The sequence below is a fragment of the Cornus florida genome, unplaced genomic scaffold (genome assembly GCF_030987335.1).
Source record: "Cornus florida cultivar Cherokee Brave unplaced genomic scaffold, ASM3098733v1 CherokeeBrave_3.0.0_Hap2_Chr08, whole genome shotgun sequence".
NCBI lineage: Eukaryota > Viridiplantae > Streptophyta > Magnoliopsida > Cornales > Cornaceae > Cornus > Cornus florida.
Genome location: NW_026775578.1, coordinates 38,972,462 through 38,993,422, shown reverse-complemented (window position 1 = coordinate 38,993,422; position 20,961 = coordinate 38,972,462). Strand labels below are relative to the sequence as shown.

At 33.8% G+C, this 20,961-nt stretch overlaps 1 protein-coding gene across 1 annotated transcript; it reads left to right on the top strand.

The window, feature by feature from the left end:
• The first annotated feature begins 307 nt into the window (after nt 1-307).
• Nucleotides 308-19,820, top strand: LOC132270086 (probable receptor-like protein kinase At1g11050). The gene is made up of 10 exons (XM_059771291.1): nt 308-410; nt 738-814; nt 1,063-1,135; nt 16,024-16,587; nt 17,028-17,051; nt 17,166-17,600; nt 18,002-18,117; nt 18,717-18,977; nt 19,062-19,259; nt 19,347-19,820. Exons 1-10 carry the CDS (start codon nt 308-310, stop codon nt 19,413-19,415), a joined length of 1,920 nt encoding a protein of 639 aa, XP_059627274.1. The 3' UTR covers nt 19,416-19,820.
• Nucleotides 19,821-20,961: the final 1,141 nt, after the last annotated feature.

The window sequence follows — 20,961 nt, the reverse complement described above, 5'->3', positions numbered from 1 at the left end:
GTGAGTTCCAAGTCCTCAGATAACAGAACAGAGAAGCCGAGGCCAAGATCTATCAATTGCTTCATCACAAGCTCATGTTAACATTTAATAAAAAAATTTAAAAAATTAAAAAATAATTAAAATAATAATTAATGAGTTTATGGGTCATAATGGGTTGACCCTGTCAATTTTCAACCCGTCCATTTTTAATCCGTTCCGAACGAATTGAATATGGATCTTGACCCATGTTGACTCGCCCATTTTCAACCCAACCCAACCCATCCCACCCCACCCATTTGCCACCCCTAATTGAAATCAACTACTTCAGATGAAGCACTTTCTTTTGCATTTGATGCATCTGGTTGCTGACTTGGTCTTTGCTGTGTCTGATTATTGCCAAACCCATCAAAATACAAGTAAATGGACAATTGGTATATTCCTCTTATATACACACACACACACATATATACATAACAGAGTTGCTCTGTGTTTCTTGATTTTAAACTTCTTGATGTTGTTTTAGGGTCCGCAAAGTAGATTATCATATTCCAATTTCTCAGAGACTTTGATTACATTATGGCTTCAAACTTGGCGCGGCTAATTTCCGAAGAGACCCATGAAATTGTGACTTTGATTTCAAATGGATTAATGAGGGCATTTTTTTCTGGTTCAAACGGATTAAGGAGATCAACCATGGATCAATACAAATCGAGTGTAGTCTGTACCATGCATATACATTTACTTTTATGTATACACAGTGGATTTTGCTGTTGGGAAAGAACTAAGAAGAAACAATGGTGGTGGTTTGGTTAAGGGAAGAGATAATGGGTCAGTGGTAAGTTGCATAGGTGTCCACATTTTAGAGGCTCTTCTTATTACATTGGTTTTTTTTTTTTTTGGGGGTGGGTTTAATGCACTTTATCCTTATATATAATAATAAAGGGGTCTAATTATTTATAAAATTCATCTCATTATTCTTTGTAATACAATGCTTCAGTAAACTTCGCTGAGTATTTATAAAATTCATCTCATTATTCTTTATAATACAATGCTTCAGTAAACTTCACTTTATTTATCATTTAGTTTACATGCAGCACCATTATATCGAAAATCAAATCCATCTGGAACACTCTAGAATGGAAACCATCTCCAACAGGTAAATATTCTTTAAAATCCACCTTAGCTAATCGTGAAACTTATTCCTTGGCACCACTTAGTGTGGAGTTCCCTATTCATCCCTCGCCATAAATTCAATTTTATGGCTGGCTACTTTGAACCGCCTACCATCCTTTGGCCAAAAAAATCCATGGGATACTTGCACATTCCTAATCACTGCTCACTATGGGTCTGTTTGGTTGGCCTTTTTGTTTTACTGTAGCAGTGTTTTTGGCTGCAACGTGTTTCATAAATAATGTTTTGTTTTGAATAGTGCCGAAATGCTTCGTGAATAATGACCTGAAGTCAAAACACCAATTTTGGTATTTTGACATGTTCCTGCACTGTAGCAATGGGACAATACCTAATTTTTAAAAAAAAAAAAAAAAAAAAAAAAAAAATCTAAAATGACCTTTTTAAACTAGCCATTATATATTTCAAACTTGCAACACTTTTTTTACTAAATATGTTTTGCATATTTTTTAATCTAAAAATCTTAAAAGAAATAGACATGCATTACTAAATATATTTTCGATTACTATTCAAAATATTGTACAACAAATATATTGTTTCTATTTTAGGTGAAAACAAAAACGCAAAACGTTTCCATCTACCAAACCGGCCCTTGTTTGTGAGGCTGAGTTGGTCACAAATATGAAAAGCCATGTTAGTTCAAAATGTTGACACTAACATTTTACATTCACAAATGTGGAGAGCCAAATAAAGAGCACCATAGCTGCCAAATTAGATGAAGGGTTTAGATTGGAAAAAAACAGTCGGGTCTGTTTTGAATTATTAACAATAACATGATTAGAAAATTTGAACCAAAATAATAAATAGCAAATGAGGGATCTTTTTTGCATTTTGATTCTTAAAAAATTTCCAAGACATATTTGAGGAGGAAAGACCAGGTCTATTTTGAATTTTGAAAATCTTGTTGGGGAAATTGGGGTGGCAATTCGTATTTGCGGGTCATAATCGTATAATATTAATTTAAAGATATTCTACTAAACAAGTTAATCTGAACATAATCCGTTTAATAATCGTGTCAGAGACCCTTAATAAGCTAAACTGTTTATTAAACGGGTTACACTTTTTGACCTATTTGCAAAAACTATATATTATATTATTTAGATTATTTATAAATCTCTTTAAAAAAAATATAAGTCTTAATCCAATTAAATTATTAATAGTCTCTACTTCACAAGTAAATTAAAAGACAAAAGTTTAGATAGTTATTACATAACCCAATTAATAATGACAATTAAGGAGCTAATGTATATTTTTTTTGTGAATTTATATTGAAATGATTCCACGGGTTGAGACCAACTACCCTAACACGACACGTTTAATTAATCGAGTTGATTGTGTCAACCCATTTACGATCCAAACTCGTTTAAGGTCAACCTAAACCTTCTTATTTCGTATCGTATTCGAATCATGTTGACTAGTCAACAGTGTTGAACTTTGCCACTCCTAGACAAATGGGCTGAAAAATGAGTAGCCTTTTAAAATTTTAAAATTATATTTAATATTTAATAAGAGTCTTTTGTGAATTTTTTAGAAATTCCGCAGGGACACTTTTATAAATATAAAAAATTATGTATAAAAAATGAAAAGAAAAGAAACGTCATCGTTTTAATGCACGTTAGTCTTTCAAGTACAGAATTTATTCCCGCCGAAAATATATAAGCCGCATTATAACACCTCTGTCTCTACATTGGGCTCATCTTAACAATCCCCAACTAGGGACTGCTGTTGCTGCAGAATAGAGGAGTGATTCCAGGCCATCCGTTGCAGCAGGCAATGGATGGTGTGGTTCGGAACAATGAAGAAGGTTCGGAACAATGAAGAATACTCTTCCAGGACGCAGAACTGATTCGGGACAAACCACCATCCATGGGTACTTGAACACGTCCGGGGCGTGCGACGCAGTGTCTTGGGTTCCTTCTCATGACCTCACCTGAAGTTATCGGATCATTACGTATCTCAACGAAGCCTCCAGGGTACACCAACTTGAGGACACCATTTTCTCTGGCTATTGAACTCGTTGCCATGGCTTAATCTAACCAGAAAGAAAAATGATGACTTGTGTGTGTATAAATGTCTATGGTATTAGGCTTATGTTTGGTGGAAAGGAAAAGAGAATGAGAAGGAAACCAAAGGAGCACATCTTGATCACCTCTAATTATGTAAGCCCTTTTCTCACTTGATGACAATTTTGGGTGTCTGAAACTCCTATGTGGAGGATCTAGGGTTATGTGGGAGTCATTGTCCTATAATGTTTTCTTTATTTGGTGGGGTTTGCATTAGCTGGCATTAGCTGGAGAGTAAGTTTATCTTTCTGCTTCATGGCATTGGTTTTGTCATTTGTCTTGGACTTATCTCTCGTTGAGGAAGATTTAGCTCTAACATGATGGATGGATTGACTAGGTGGTCTGAGCATTCACCTGAGTTTGAGCATGTAAACAAAGAGGAATGCTAGTTACAGTCGCTCACAGTGCTTCTATTGACGTTGTGTGATTGGTTAAATCAATTACACATACGTGACATTCACTTTCACAATAGCAGTGGTTGTAATTAGGGGTGCACTTGCGCATGGTTCAAATTGGATCAATTTAGAAATATTTTGGAATCAAACTATTCCTAATGATTCCATAAAAATTGAAACCAAACTGGACCGTAAAACCGACTAAAATTTAAAAAAGATACCGCATTCAATGGGAATCTTGAGCAGAGATTCTAATTAGGGATCAAGCCGACCAGCAGAGATTCCAATGTTGGAAGTTTTAGGCAGTCCCAACATACTTCATGATATTCCTTCACTTATACTTTACTATAGACTTGTAAGATTTTCATCATTGTATCTATGGAAGGATTGCTGAATAAGGTGTTGCACGTTCATATTTTGTTCTGATATGGTTGCTTGTACTGTACGTCAATTAACTAACTAGTTCACGCATGACTCCTTGTTCTTCAAGACAGAATAGCCTTTAAAATAGAGGGTTATTCATAGTTCATAACATTCGCGCGTCTAATCTAAGTTACAACTTGAGAGAACAAATTGAGGCTGATTGAGGACTATATTTGAGGAAAGTTCTCAGGAATTTATATATATATATATATATATATATATATATATATAAAAATAATAGTTTAATTCACATGCATGTATAAGATGCATTAGACTTCAAGACATTACCGGGAGAGCTTTTGGATTTTCAGGTGCATCAAAACAACATGCAACAAAGCAACACGTGAGGGTAGTCTGAAATATTTATAAAATTCATCTCATTATTCTTTATAATACAATAGTAGAATTCGCTATTTATCATTTAGTTTACATGCAATACCATTATATCGAAAATGAAATCCATCTGGAACACTCTAGAATGGAAGCCATCCCGAACGTTTAAATATTCTTTGATATCCACCTTTGCTAACTGTGAAACTTATTCCTTGGCACCACTTAGTGTGGAGCTCCCAATCCATCCCTCGCCATAAATTCAATCTTATGGTTGGCTACTTTGAACCGCCTACCATCCCTCGGCCAAAAAAATCCATGGAATAATTGCACATCCTTAACCACTGCTCACTATGGGTCTATTTGGTTGGCCTTTTTGTTTGTCTGTAGTTGTGTTTTGTTCAATAAATAATGTTTAATTTGTTTTGAACAGTGCTGAAATGCCGATTTTGTATTTTGATATGTTTGTGCACTGTAGCAATGCGACAATATCTATATATTTTTTTTTAACAAAAAAGCCTCTAAAAACTAGCCATTATATAAATATCAAATTTGCATTACTTTTTTTTACCAAATGGGTTTTCATATTTTTACTAAAATTTTTAAAACAAATAGGCATACATTACCAAATATCTTCGATTACTATTCAAAATGCTATAGAACAAGTCTATTGTTTTTATTTAAGGTTAAAACAAAAACGCAAATTGTTTCTATCTACCAAACAGGCCATCTGTTGCTCAACAAATATATGGTAGCTTCAATCACCTGGGCAGTTTTTTTTTATTGGTGCCTGATTTTTATCAAGTTTTTTATTTTTTGTTTTTCGTGCCGGTGTCTTTATGTTTATTTTTTTTTTAATTGTTTTTTATTTTCTGTGTCGGCTTTTCCCCTCTCTCTCTCCCCTACTTCGTAACCCAAAGCCACTTCGATCTCCCTCTACTCCGATCTCCGTCCAAGCCACCACCATGTCAGCTTTACCTCCTTTGTCAACCCTTTTCATGCTCTCCGGCCGTCCAAGTCGCATAGCCAAAATTCCCCTTCTTCCCCTTCACTGTCTCTCACCTTGTTCTCCTTCACCTTACACCTTCATCACAATCTGCCTCTAGACCCAAAACCCAATATTTTGCATACCCAAAATTCCCCTTCTTCTTCCCCTACTTCCCAACCCAAAACCACTTCTTCTCTCTCCACTCTTAGCCTCTTTCTCTCTCTACTCATCGGCGGGCGAAGAACCGGCCATCCAAGCCGCCGACCACTCTTCGCCGGGTTCGGCCGCAGACTCCTTTCCTTGCCGGCTCAGCTCTCCACCTTCTCTCCTCAATTGCCGGTGCCGGATAGCATGAAAAGGGTTGATAGAGGAGGTAAAGGTGAGATGGTGGTGGCCTGGACGGAGATCGGAGTAGAGAGAGAAGTGGTTTTGGGTTAGGAAGTAGGGAGATAGAGGAAAAGCCGATACAGCAAAAACAATTAAAAAAAATAAACATAAAGACATCGGCACGAAAAACAAAAAAAAAAAAAAAATGATAAAAATTAGGCATCAATAAAAAACCTGCCATGTCACACGACTGATAGCGTCGGTCGCCCAACGCTAGCATCCCTCTAAAGTCTTTGTTCCAAAGAAATCATTTCTTTTGATAGGAACAAGCTTTCAAAGTCAACTTAGATAGAGTGTTTCGTTAAACTTTTAAAGAGCATCCGTAATGCACCATGGCGAGCAATGCAGCAAGATGGGAGCCCCACTTTCTCTCGTCTATCTCTTTTTCTTTCTAAAATAAATTAAAATATACCAACTCCATCTTATTTTTGTTATTTATTTTGTAAACTGTGAATCACATTTACGAAATGAACAACAATAATGAAACGGAGAGAGTATATGAAAAGCTGCTAACCCGGACACAGTTGGTCACAAATATAAAGAGCCACTTCAGTTGAAAATGCTGACACAATATAACATTCACACATGTGAAGAGCCAAATAAAGAGCACCATACTTGTCAAATTAGATAGAGGGGTATAGATTGGAATAAAACGGTCGGGAATAAAACGGTCGGGCCTAACCGTCTTTTGACTTGTGAGCTGTTGGGTCTAACTGGCTTTTCTCTCTTTGGGCTCTTTTATTAGGCCATTTATGATCTATTTTTTTAGTTGGGCTTACCTTGTTTGAGTTGGGCGTACCTGATGTTTATTTCATTCATACTGGTCTTTGGCCCATGTCCTTTATGGGCCATTGTACAGAGTCATACAATCAATATACTTGCTTAGCCTTTTGAAACCCAAAAAAAAAAAAAAAATTGTTGCATGCATTGAATTCTTGATGTAAATATGTTGCGCTTCAGCGGAGTCAAGAATTTACTTCGGAGTGATAATTATTAACAATAACATGATTAGAAAATTTGAACCAAAATAATAAATAGCAAATGAGGATATTTTTGCATTTTGATTCTTAAAAAATTTTCGGGACCTATTGGAGGAGAAAAGACTGGGTTTGCTTTGAATTTTGAAAATCTTGTTGGACAAATTGGGGTCACAATTCGTGTTCGCGGGTCATAATCGTATAGTGTTAATTTAAATGTATTCTACTAAACAAGTCAACCCGAACACAATTCGTTTAATAATCGTGTCAGGAACCTTAATAACTCGAACTGTTTATTAAACAGGTTACACTTGTTGACCTATTTGCAAAAACTAGATATTATATTATTTAGATTATTTATAATTCTCATTTAAAAAAAGTATTACAAGTCTTAATCCAATTAAATTATTAATAGTCTCAACTCTACAAGATAGTAAATTAAAAGTCAAAGGTTTAGATAGTTATTTCAGAACCCAATTAATAATGACAACTAAGGAGCTAATATATATTTTTGTTTGGGTTTATATTAAAATGACCTAATTATTGATAATTAAACGGATTACATGGGTAGAGACCTTCAAACCTAACACGTCATGATTAATTAATTATGTTAATTGTGTCAGTCCGTTTACGATCCAAACTCGTTTAAGAGTAACCTAAACTCTCTTATTTCGTATCATTTTCAAATCGTATTAGCTGGTCGACCATACTAACTTTGCCACCTCAAGACAAATGGGTTAAAAATTAAGTAATTGCTCCCACTAGACCTAAGGTGGATCCACCACCGCCTTGATGTAAAGTACCGTGTGCATAGAAAAAACGTCTTCGATTTGATGCACATTGATTTTTAAAGTACAGAATTTATTCCCGCACAAAAAAAGATCCGAAAATATATAAGACACATGATAAACTCTCTCTCTCTCTACAATTGGCTCATCCCCAACAAGGCATTCCCTAGGAGATATCGAAGAGATGTCGAGACTCAAATAATAATAGTCTTATTATGCGTGTTGAGACATGACTATGCTTCGTTCATATTGTGCCAAGCACAAAATAGTGGTTTGATTCATATGAGGACAACGTTAATCTCTAGGTGTTAGAAGCGGATCAAGCTAAGAAATGCATGACTTAAGAATATCCTTAACTCAGTGTCGACCTTTATGAGGAAGAGAACTCTCCCTATAAAGTATTCATGTCCATTCCTTCTAAATTTCATTTCGTTGCTCCCTAGCTAGGACATACATACATATATATATATATATATATATATAATGTATATATATAAAGATATTATGTATGTAACATATATATATGCATATAAATACATATATATATAAATAACAAAATTGCTTAATTTTTTATTTTTGTTCGTCATGGCGAATAATCCCCGAGGGAGATGGAAAGAAGATGGTCGCATAAGCTTGTTACAAATTTTTTTTTTTTTTAGTTATGATCTTGCTCATCCATGCCTTTTCTTCCGATTAACCTCTTCTTGAAGATCATTCAGGTATTTTTTCCATTTCCATTCTATTTTTATGTTTACATTTTTAGTTTTGTATTTCGTGTTTATCAATTGAATTTCATTACTAAAACTACTTCTCTTTTTCCACATTGTTTTTTTTTTTTAAAAAAAAAACTTTTTCACTTCTTGTTATCTTTTCTTTTTTATTGGTAAAAATTTCTGCAATATAGACTTAATTGATATTAGTTATATTAAAAAATTAAACCAAAAAAAAACTCGCCTAACACTTGATTTAATTTTTGTTGCGAATGAATAAGATATTGATGAATTGTACATAAAATCATAATTATTGATACGGATCATTTTTTCCACATAAAAAGGGAATCTTTTGTTGCAATAGAAGCAGAAGTGAGATGGATTATTTAAGAATTAAAGTCGATTTGCTTTATAAAAAGAAGATATCAATAAACTTCTATATAAAAGTTTCACGGGATTCAGCCAATGGTTTCATTTATCAAAAGATTTCCTGCGATTATTTGAAATGAGTCAATCATCTACTTTGGTATCTTATTGAACAAAAATGGTGATATTTTTCCTCCATTAATCAAGCATTTCGATTTTTAAAAAGTATCAAGATCATCTAATAAGAAGGATTACTATTTTATCAAATTAACGATTTGAAGACCTATTGATTTTAATAACTAATTGTAGAGTTGATTATTCGGACCTTTCATTTATAGACGTAGATCTCAGAATATTCCCGAAACTCATAAAGAAAAAAAAAAGTGAGTTAGACAAAAAGAAAAACAATTTGAGCCAAAAAAAAAAAACAAAATTGACTTGGACAAAAAGAAAAAGTGGCTCTCGATTTCATTGACCGATAGACATAGTGAAAAAATATACATAAATTAATAACCTATGTCAATTAATTTAGACCATAATTCTCCTCTAGCAAGAGCAAACACCCCACACACACGCACAATGTATATAGAGAGAATATATATATATATATATATATACACACACACACACACACACATACAAATGCATATATTTAGATCTAGAAATTTCAAAATTGTTTAATTTTCATTTTTATTTATAGGGGATGGAGAGAAGATACGGGTCGCCTAAGCTCCTAATATTTTTTTACCTTATGATCTTGCTCATCCATGCCTTTTCTTGGGAGGACCTACCTTCTCCAGAAGATCATACGGGTATTTTTCAATTTACATTTTAATTTTATGTTTTTCATTTTTAGTTTTGTATTTCGAGTTTGGGGGAAAAAAAAAATAATAAAGAAGAAGAAGAAGCTGAAGCTAAATTATCAGCTTGAAGTTTTAAACTACTCCACCACTATACAAAATGTGCTATATAGATAACATAGATTTCTCTCATGTATATTTTGTATAAACTTTATTTAAAGGATATGCTCTCCAATTTATTGATTCAGGCAAATTACATAATAATAATATAGTTAAACTATTTCTCTTTTTACAATTTTTTTTTTATATAAAATAAATAAATAAAAGCTTTTCTGACTTCTTGTTATTTTTTTAATTAATTAAACTCATTTTTTTAGTATAGGTAGAGTTTTTCTCTACTTAAACTACATTGTTTATAATATTGACTTGCTTACCGAGAAAAAAATTTGATTTTATTTGCGTAAATACGTTAAGACTTAAATTTTGTAGACATGACTTTATTGCCGCATGACATATGACGCTTTCACTCAGTTACCACCTAGTAGTTGTTGGATGGAGTTTTTGACATTCCAATTTATCATCTAACAATTCTCGGAACACGAACACTAGTTGAATAAGTGTACCTCTTTTAGTTTTGTATCTCACAAATGTTTCGTGATATTTGAAATTTCAAAAAGTTTTTAACACCAAACTATTTTTTTAAGAACAAAAATGATAGACAAAGTGAACCAAAAAGTGCTTGGATTGGTTGGCGTTCAGCTACTATTGACAATAATGGAGTCAGAATCAGGAAATGAGGGAGGCTCTTGAACAAACAACAAGATTAAAAAAAAAAATAATCAAACTATTGTAATAAGGTGAAATTCTATGATAAGTGCTTGCATTTGAATAAAAATCAATAACCTATTCCAATTAATTTAAACAAGTCTAAAACATACTGTAACAAATCCTCTAATGTTATGTTTGGCGGCATTGAGTTGATGCCTTAAATTTGGGATTGGAGAAATTTTAGTACAAATTTTAAACTAAAATTCCTCTAATTTCAAATTTAAGACACCAATTCATTACTCCAAACATAACATAATTGGATTCAATAGGATCTCTGTTCTATTTATAGAAATCACATAATCAGATTATGATATGCTAAAATTTCTCTCCTACAATAAGATTAGGACAATACTTATTATATCCTCATTGGTGAGGATGAACAGGTATTATTCTTTAAATTTTTTATTTTATAATTAAAAAAGACATATTCATTTATTATTGGTCCATGTCAGTGGTGAGAATAAAATACATCTTCACCGGTGATAACCTAAGTATTGTACATGTTCTGATTGAGACGGATAATCAACACCACTATAAACAATTACCATCCGATAAAAATTATTACTAAACTAAATCAATTTAATGATGCGATAAGAAATCTAAATCAAAGAACTCTTGGCCACAAAATCAAATCAAATCCAAAGCTAAACCTTGAAAAATGAAGGGAAACAGAGCACATAAAGGATGAAATAATTGAATTATCAAAACCATATCTTTTTACAATCACAAAATTGAAATGAACTAAAAATCAAGGTAAGAATTGTATATATAAGGCATACTCAAATTACAAAAATGAATAAAAGAAGAGGTGTGGTGGTGATGCCTGCAAGGTTTTGCCTTTGAGTTTTACCCCCAAAAAATCATACCATGGTGGAGTGGGTATCTAGTTACAAATGAGATTGATATTTTTTAGTCAAATTAATAATAATATATATAGTAAGGGTAAATTGCGCGCACAAAAAAAATAAATAAATAAAACTCTCTCTCAATATTCAATATAGTGCATAGTACCCCCCTCGAGCTTATATATACCCATATAAAATTTGAATAAAAATAAAAAAAATAATTTTTTTACTAATTTTTTATGGAATTATTAATTTTTTATATTAAAATTGTGTATTCCACGCAAGAGTTTTTGAATTAAATTTAAATTAGATTGATTATTGTTTGAACTCATAGTGCAATATTATTAAGTAACAAAAACTTACAGGAACATATAAAAAAAAAAAATAGACTATATATAAATTCATGAATAAATTTATAATTACAAAAATTTGCTTCAATTTAGTAAGTCTATAAATGAAAGAAATAGTGATTCAAAATTTAGATGGAAAAAATCTCAAAAATAGGATCTATTGATACTAAAGAAAATTATTAGGATTTATTTGTCATTGAGAAAAGTAGAATTTGATGGTAATTTTGTAAGAAAATAAAATTAAATGGTGTATTCATGTAAAAGGACATAACCAAAACATGTCGTCGTCTTGATTAGCATTTATAAACTTCCCCATCTACCCCTCCCACCACGTTCGACTCGTCTCTGTCTGTCAATCTCATTACCAACTCGTCACACATCGATTTCTAGGGTTTCGATCGAAGAAAAACAGGTTATTTGAGCCTTTCCAAGAGAGATTGTGATGAATTAGCAAGTATAGAAGTGTCTAATTAAAAAACCCATGTAAATTAGAATCAATGCACTTCCAATTTGATACTGAAATCTTCTCGCCGGTGTTGCCAATGTCATCACCGGTCATCCTTCTGATACCGTCAAGGTCTGATCCTTCTCTCCCATTTTTGTTCTCTGTTTAGACACATTAATTTTCTTATTCGTTATTTATTTTTATATATGATTCACTTATATATATGTGTGTATATACACATAGTCTAGATTCAAATTGGGAATGTTGACCCTGATCTACAAATACAGGTGACAAAGGATATTTTTCTATATCTAGTGTACAACATGTATACAAACCTCATTGATATAAAATTTAAAGTTATATATATATAATAATAAAAAATTGATACTGGCAAGTTATATATATATATATATATATATATCACGGTTAAGCAGCTGAGGGGTTCAAACTATTGATGATGGTAGCTTGATTTTGAGACCTAGAGTAGACTGGGAAATGAAGGTGGGAAGTGACTTGTTTTTGTTAGAATGTGTCTTCGAAGTTTCATTGACAAGAGAATAGGAGGGAGGCAAGGAAATTGAGAGAAGTGACATTGTGGGACGGGGCAAAAGCGATTTCCCAGCATCTCAATTCATAAACTCAGAGACAAATATAAATAAAGAGATGAGAGTAGAGAAATAAAATATAGATGGTAGGGAGAAGCCAGAGAATTAGAGGGGAGAATTAACGAGAATGAGAGATGAAACTTTCTTCAATGCTAATTATTGATTGATCATCAAAAATTGTTTCTCGTTTTCCCTTGAGAAGCCAATTTAGAGTCATTACAAGATCCTGATAATCCTTAGTGAATTAGTAATTTAGAGAAATAGCCGTATCTAACATAATAACAATACAAGAGACTTCTATGCCTTTGCAAGAGAAAGAGTGGAGAGAGCGAGCTACCAAATTTAGCACAGAGAGCTGAAGAGAGCATGCAGTTTTAGAGAGAGTGAAGAGAGAAAAAGGAGGGAGATCAGTTTTAGGGGAAGAGAGAGTGAAGAGAGAAAGAGAGAGAGAGACCATGCCTAAAGGGTAATTTGGGAATTTTTGGCATATCACACGAGGCGCACATGTGCTTTTTAATGGTCATATTCTAACGGTCCATTGACGGAAGTGTGTATTATGCTAACAATTTTTCAAACTACAAGGTGTTATATACCCATTTGTAACCAGAGGGGGTTTACAGTTTATATGCACTATATTGAATATTGAGGGGTGATTTTTGCACTAAACAGTGTCAAAACCAATCAAATCCAAAGGAAATTGCTTCTTGTAAAGACTGAATAATACCAAAAACAGTATAACAACCAAGATATATGTTTACGCACACATTTGTTTATATAATATGGCTGGCTATTTATTTGCTCTTATTATCAAAGAAGAGGTAATGGGTGATGTGCCATGTTGGTTAATATATAGACCTTGTGTACAGATTCTTGGAAATAGATATCTAAGTCACATGTAATATATTCTGGGAAGAAAAGTGCAGGGGAGGTAGACATTTTGAAAACTATTTATTCCACCTATAAGTTATAGCAAAAGGCTAGACAGAATATATGGGTATTTATATGTTATAAAACTATGTATCTATCCGAGTACATACATTTTTCATATTGAATACTGTTGAAGGATTTAAATATTTAAGTTACACCCTCTCTAACAGCTTAAACTTTTGGAGGAGATGATTATTAACATGGTATCAGAGCCAAAAATCTAGAGTTTAAACCTCACCGTCACCACCCTGATAATTAAAATTGAAACACATGTTGGACCAAAAGAAGGCTACACGTGAGGGGGCGTGTTGAAATATTTAAATATTTAAGTTCCACCATCTTTAACAGCTTAAGCTTTTGGAGGAGATGGTTGTTAACAAATACAATATTTTGATGAGTAATTTTTTTTTTTTCCTCGGCAAGAAACCCACACACCCATATTACCCTTATGGAGATTTGAACTATTGACTTTCTACTTTGGAAGATGAAGAATACCATTGAGCAATCGCCTTTGGTGGTTTGATGAAAACTTTTGACTCATACATAAATAAACTAAATACATGAATTCCCTATATGTATTATGTGTGTAGGATAATTTAATAACATGCAAAAAACTAGAATCACGCTTCAAAATAATTCTTAATAATATCCCAACATTTCCCTTGAAGTTGATTTTGTAACTATTATTAGTAAATTCCTTCACTTTCAAAGCACTTTAATCGTGAGGAGCTTGGTGAAAATGTCTCTCAATCCGTCTCAAGTTCAATTGCTTCAGTAATTTTAATTTCCTTGGCTATTTCCATTATTTGTATAGATTTATGAAAGCTCTTCACATGTTTTCATAATGTCATCATTTGATAATTTAAAGTTTTCTTCTTCACATGAGCATATCACTGTCTTCTTTCTCGAAATTTTCATGCTTCTTGAGCTCAACTTGTACTGCTTTAAAATAAAAAATTGTTTCCATTTCACCCAACTTGTGTCTACTTACAAAATTTTCCAAACCCATTTACAAATAACAAATTGAAAAATCTTAACGACCTTAATCTTCACTTTCACACTTCCTTGAAATAACTTCCTTCAAAATAATTCTCCACATCAACATGGTTACTTATGTCAGTCTTCGATTTTTTCCTTCAACTTTGGCGAGTGTGTAAAAATCATACTCGAATAGAATAAAATAAGCTATTTAATCCATACCTTATAGTTTGGTTCCATTATGAAGTTTAATAGTTAGCCGTCAGTTCCAAAAATTAGCCATTAGAATCAGCTCCCTTCATGGTTTATTGGCTAAAAAGAACCAATTGATTGTTTTTTAAAGTTCTTTTAATTTTATTTGTCTGGTTTTCTCTTCATCCCCATTAAATTGTCCTCGAGTCTTTCATAATCTTTGTTTCTAAAATCATATTCTTCCTCAAAAGTTAGTCATTCACCTCTACGATTAGATGCAATAGTCTCAATCGTTTTACAAATGTGACTTTGAAGATTTGTACTCTCCAAATGCTTACAATCTTCTTTACGTATTGCCTTTCTTGAAATTGTAAACGCTTTTTGCTCCTTCTTTTCACATATTCTTCTGAACAAGCCATTCTTTGATTTTTCTCCAAATTTCAAAAATCACATACTTTAAGATGTAGTACTTGTACGAATGGATCTTTTCTCCTCTGACGTGCCAACCCTTTTAAGATTATCAGGGCTTTAACATGTTGAGGCCTTCTAGATCACTTAAGGCTCAGACAAATTATTCATCCTTAATTTTATTGTTAGCACTCTTTTTTGTTGGGTTATGGGGAATAATTGTAAATCTATAGAGTTTATTGTTGATTTTTTGGTTTCTTTGGGTCCTTAGGGTCCCTTTTGGCCTTGTGTAGCTTTTGGGATGCATTTCCCCTTGAACGCCTTCTAATACATATTTACTTATCAAAAATAATAATAATAATAATAATAATAATAATAATGAAAGAAGAAGAAGAAGAAGAAGTGGAGAGGGAGATATAGACACTGAAAAATTTTCATTCCATTTTAGAGCAAATGACTACAGATACAGTACATGGTTTTTTTGTAGTACTTCAGAAAATATGTATCTATAATACTACGTACATTCCTTATCTTCGATACCATATCTTCCCTCTACAACTTTGGTATTTGTAAATAAATAAACCCATACATGAATTCCCTACATGTATAATGTATTTGGAATAATCAAGCAACATAAAAGGAACTAGAAGCTTAAAAAATAATTATTAAAATCAAGTTTACTCCAACACATATTTTCTGTTTATATAGCAGTGCTCAAATATGAAGTGAAACCAGATAAACTTCAGAAAGCAACAAAATGATACCACCAGACCTTTAAGCCTGTTATCCAGGAACTTGTTCAGAAATACTGTAATCAAGAACATATGTAGGAGTGAGTTTGTCGCTAGGATCATCCAGTTCCTATAGAACCTATCACTAAAATACGGTCTAAATAGATTGAAATAATTTTTGCCAAAACAAGCTACAACAGAAGCCTTGCAGTGTTTGCTGATCATCAATATGGCTTAGTTGGGCTTATTTATACACTGGAATTGCTATCAGGAAGCCATTTTGCAGGTCTGTTGGAACTAATTAGTTTTGATTCGTGCAGCTTGTGTGTTAAATCTCACTTCTTTCCCATTCGAACCAACTGGTCGATGCATTGGCACCCAAAACAAGGTCCAAATTTGGGACAGCTTTAAGACCTCCCTTTGCTGCCAAAATGCCCTCACAGTGTTGTCAAAGGCATTGGCACAGCATGCCAGGGATGGGGAAGGGAACATCTTCCTCGATGACGCTCATTGGAAAAACTGTAGTGGCCCCTTTTTGCGACAATCTGTTTCTGTGCAGTCCTGTAGATTAAGTGATCTCGTCCAAGGGAGTAGTCGATGCTCTGGCCTTTCATTGTCAATAATTAGGCAGGAGCAAACCTATCAAGATGCCTTAAAGAAGTGTTCTCAATTCAACTCTTCATTTGACGATTCTTGTCAAACTTGCACCGCTGCAATAACAACAGCAAGAGATAATCTGTTGGATTTGTTCAAGGCAAAGGGAAAGGACAGTGAGAAAAAGCTATGTGGTGTTGCAACTGTTACCTCTATTGCAGCTGAGTTAATGGATGATCACTCCTCAGTGGAAGATTTCTATAGTTGTTTGTATGCCTTAGATGTGTTAGGTAAGAGCCGCTTCATATTAAAATTTGAAATGAATTTTGACATTTTAATTATTCCAACTCTTGATGTCACCAGCCAAAATATTGTCAAACAAAAAGTTTTAACTGGCAAACATGGAATGAATCCTTTAGCTTTGTCCCTCCTCTGTTAAGAACAATACTTTTAGAGAAAATTTTTAAATTGGTTCTTGGACAATTTTTCGGGAACTGTCAACCAAAACTTTTGTGACCGTTTTATATTTTTTCTGTTCTTTGACAACATAAAACTGTTCTTGAAAAACTGAACTGAGCAGGCTCATATCTATAGGCCCATGTGACCATTGGTTCACCACCTCAGGGAAACAATTCTTCTAAAAGTATCTTTGTTGAGTCATGAAGTTAAGCCTTAATTTTTATACTATTTCTGTTCCTAATTTTGACTTGAGCAATTTGTTTCTTCACAGACCCAGGTTATATCAGAATGAAATGTAAGTCCCGACTCATTTCAATCTAGCTCCTTCAACATGATATATGCTTTGGTGCTAACTTGCATGCGTACTATACTTGTGATTACTCAAATTAGTTATCATTCATCTTATCAGATTCTTTGGTGAAAGCAATATTGGCTATTCTTATAGCAACCATCGGAATAATGCTGGTTGTTATGCTGATAAAATATGCAACCAAGAATAAACCAGATCCAAAACATGTTCAAACCAAAGAGATTGCAACATGGTCTGGCCTCTATAGATTCTCCAGGGCTGAGATTGACAATGCCATTGGTCCCGAAAGGGAGTTTCTGGGACGAGGAAGTGCAGGCCATGTTTATAAAGGTACTCTACCCAGTGGACAACATGTGGCCATTAAGCAGATAAATAAGAACACCACATCCGATTCTTTCACTCGCGAAGTTGAAGGTCTTTCAAAGGTCCGACATCCAAACCTAGTTTGCCTCTTTGGTTGCTGCACAGAAGGCGGCGAGCAGTATTTAGTCTATGAATATTGTTCAGAAGGAAATCTAGCTCAACATCTCCTAAGTAAGTCAAGATCATCTGATTTCAATTATGTTAGGTATTCTCTTTTAGAATTTTGGAATTACTTTTGTTCCTTTATTTTGATGGAAATTAATTTGCGTGACTTTTGTTTCTGAAAGCAATAATAGAAATATAAAAAGCCATTATCCAGTGCTGGTCACACTTGCACAGGACAATAGGAGTGAAGAATAAAATAGGATGCATCCTAATTGGTTGTACCAGCAGTTACAGCATGGTGTTTTGCATCCATTGAGCAAAAGACGGGCTGTAATGGTGTCTGATTTATAGAACTTATTTAGCGTTGTAAAAATAACTATTCTTGCGCCGAATATCAGTTGATTTTCCCCCTTTTTTTTCTTAATTGGTATTGTGTACTAACTACTGACTTGTGTATCTATGCTCAGAGAAAGATAACGTCTTACCATGGCAAAAAAGAGTTCAGATCGTAAGGGACTGTGCACTGGCATTGAGATATCTCCACCATCATATTGATGGCTGCATTGTTCACAGAGATATCAAGGTAATGAACATGATATATATCCTTTCTAGCCTACTTTAATATCACTTCTCATATTTGTTTTGGAGTCACAACGAAAGCATAAAAAGTAACATATTTATATGTGTGACTGTTGAAAGCTGAAGTATTAAGCAAAGAGGAATTTGGAGATGTAATGCCAAGGCCTTATATACAAGCTCATTTGTGAAAAGGGCTTGCCTACTTATCAGAACAATTGTATTCCTATACTTTTTTTTTTTTTTGGTGTATTCCTATACTTAATTGCCATTTAATATAATTTTCCCCCAAAATCACTTTTGGAATTCCTATACAACTTCATGTGTTCTCAATCAATTGTATTTTGACATCAAAGCATGTACAACATTCTAGAAAAAAAATAAAAAAATAAAAAAAAAATAAAAAAAATAAAAATTCTAAATTACACTGCTAATAATATGAGAATATGCCATTATTTTTCGTAGGTATTTGAAAATAGTTCACTTATGACATTTTATTTAGATAAAATCTCTTTTTGAGCTAGCATGGGCTTGTTTGAGGATTTGAAAGAATTTTATGGTTCTGGTAAAAGCCTCTAACATGGCTGCATATGTTTACTTTCTTAGCTTACAAACATCCTTTTGACTGGGGATTTGCAACCCAAGCTCTCTGATTTTGGGTTGGCAAAGATGCTGGGAATGGAGGAGAGCAAAGTATTTACAGACGTTAGAGGCACCATAGGCTATATGGACCCTGAATACATGAGCAATGCTAAGCTGACCTGTGCTAGTGATATCTACAGCTTTGGTATTGTTGCTCTGCAACTTTTATCAGGACAGAAAGTAATTGAGCTTGATCTTGATGCCAGAGACCAACTCACAAGAAAGGTACTACTATTTTCTCATACACACATTCACATATACGTGTCATAGAGAGAGAGTAATCAGATTTTAAGACCGGTGCGTGTGCAGGCAAAGGATGTCAGTATTGGTAAACGTCCGCTAACAGATTTCATAGACTCCCGGCTGAATGGTGTTAACTATGTGGACTTTGAATCCATATTGCAAGTTGCGGTGCTGTGTGTTGCTGGTTCAAGCAATGGTCGACCAACGATAGATGTGGTATTCGAGGAGATGGAGAAGGCCTGGAAGAACACAATTGCTGACATGGTTGTGCTTGCTTTATCAGTTTTGTAGCCACAAGTGCACCATACGATGCTAACAGACTCGTATGTTTTTTTGGTGGTTTGATTGCAGAAAGGAAGGAGGGAGATGAGCTCATCTGCAACATCACAATCCAGGTTAGCAGAAGTGATGCCAGTGTGACATGTCCTCCATCAAATCCCAGGGCTCAACCCTGGACAGGCGGTGGAAACTACCAAGCTGGAGTGCAGGAGGGGCAGAGGGAATTTCCAGTGGAGCGGTGAAATGTGTAGAGATCGGAAAGATGTGGTGGTGAAAGGCTTTGGGATGTTTTGTTCATCAAGTTATCGTAGAACAGTGAGTGGGTGTTGATTAGGGAATTTTCATATATGTATGTGAAACTGTATGTGCTTTGCAGGTTAACTAGTGGTCATATGTAATAAATTAACATGGGGGTTCCAGGGAAATAAAATAAACCCAAATAATATCTAGTATGTAGAATTTGATTATTCAAATTTCCCTTTGTTTTCATAAAATGTTGCATATATAGAGAATGAGAAAGAACTTTTTGTGTACGTGTCAAATATGCTTTGATTCTGATGTGATGCAGATAAGAGTACTGTTGTTGAAAAACATAAAAATAAGTTGAATTAGAAAAAAATCAGTTTAAAATTTAAAGCAATTTATTTTTTGATTTCAATTCCTTGACATCAACTTCATACTTGCAAACATAATATGAGTTGAGTTTATTAAAAATTTACCATTACTTTCATTACTAAGATAGTAAAAAGTTGCAGCCCTGCCAATCCCATTTTGTGCTCATTTACTCTTACAAAAAAAAAGTAGTAGAAGGTTAATTTTAAACAACTCAGAATGAGGGACTTAAGGTGATGGGGATTTGCTTCTGAATCCAAATCAGTAACAGCAGTAATAATAATAGCTTTGTTACATTGTTATAAAATCGTCACCAACATCAAACACTTAATATCGAGTTCTAATTTAAAAAGTACGGACACTTTTATGAAGTGTCGTGTTTGTGTCATATATTATGTCGGACACCGACATTTCATGGATGGACTCTAATGGATACAAAAGGGAAGCTACTCTGCCGCTGTGTCAATGAAGATGTGAAATCGGGTGCTATTGTTCCCACATGCTATTGTTATTATTCCAATCCGACATAAAGATCTGGGCCCTTCTCTTCTGGAAGAATGGTGTGGTTCACCAAGGCGCTTTAAACTTTGAACCAAGGGTCGCAGATGTTGAATCATTCTTCCTTAATCTTCTTAAAGAGGCAAGGAGGCAGGAGGAGAAAGTCTTGCCAAGAAGTGGAAAGACACAAAGAAATTAAGATAAATAGAAGAATGAGGCTGGTTGAGCCCTTCGTCTTTCTATATTTTATGACCGTGTCAATAATTTTAAAATAATTTTTATAATTTCGGACATTTAGTCGACACATCACGAATAACAAATCTTTAACACTTAGTTGACAAATCTCAGACACTCGACAACATATATCCCTCACTCTGGTCTTATATAAAAACGTTTGGTAGTCCAGGAAACAACATTATGAATATATATCAAAGTGTTCAACAAGGCTCAAACCAATTTACCAGTTTTTCTCTGCAAATGTTATGCTTAATCGCAAATTCACCACTGTAAGACAAAAGCTCTCATGCTTCGATCTCCATCAAAAAATCTTGTAATGCCAAGCACATCTCGGTTGAAT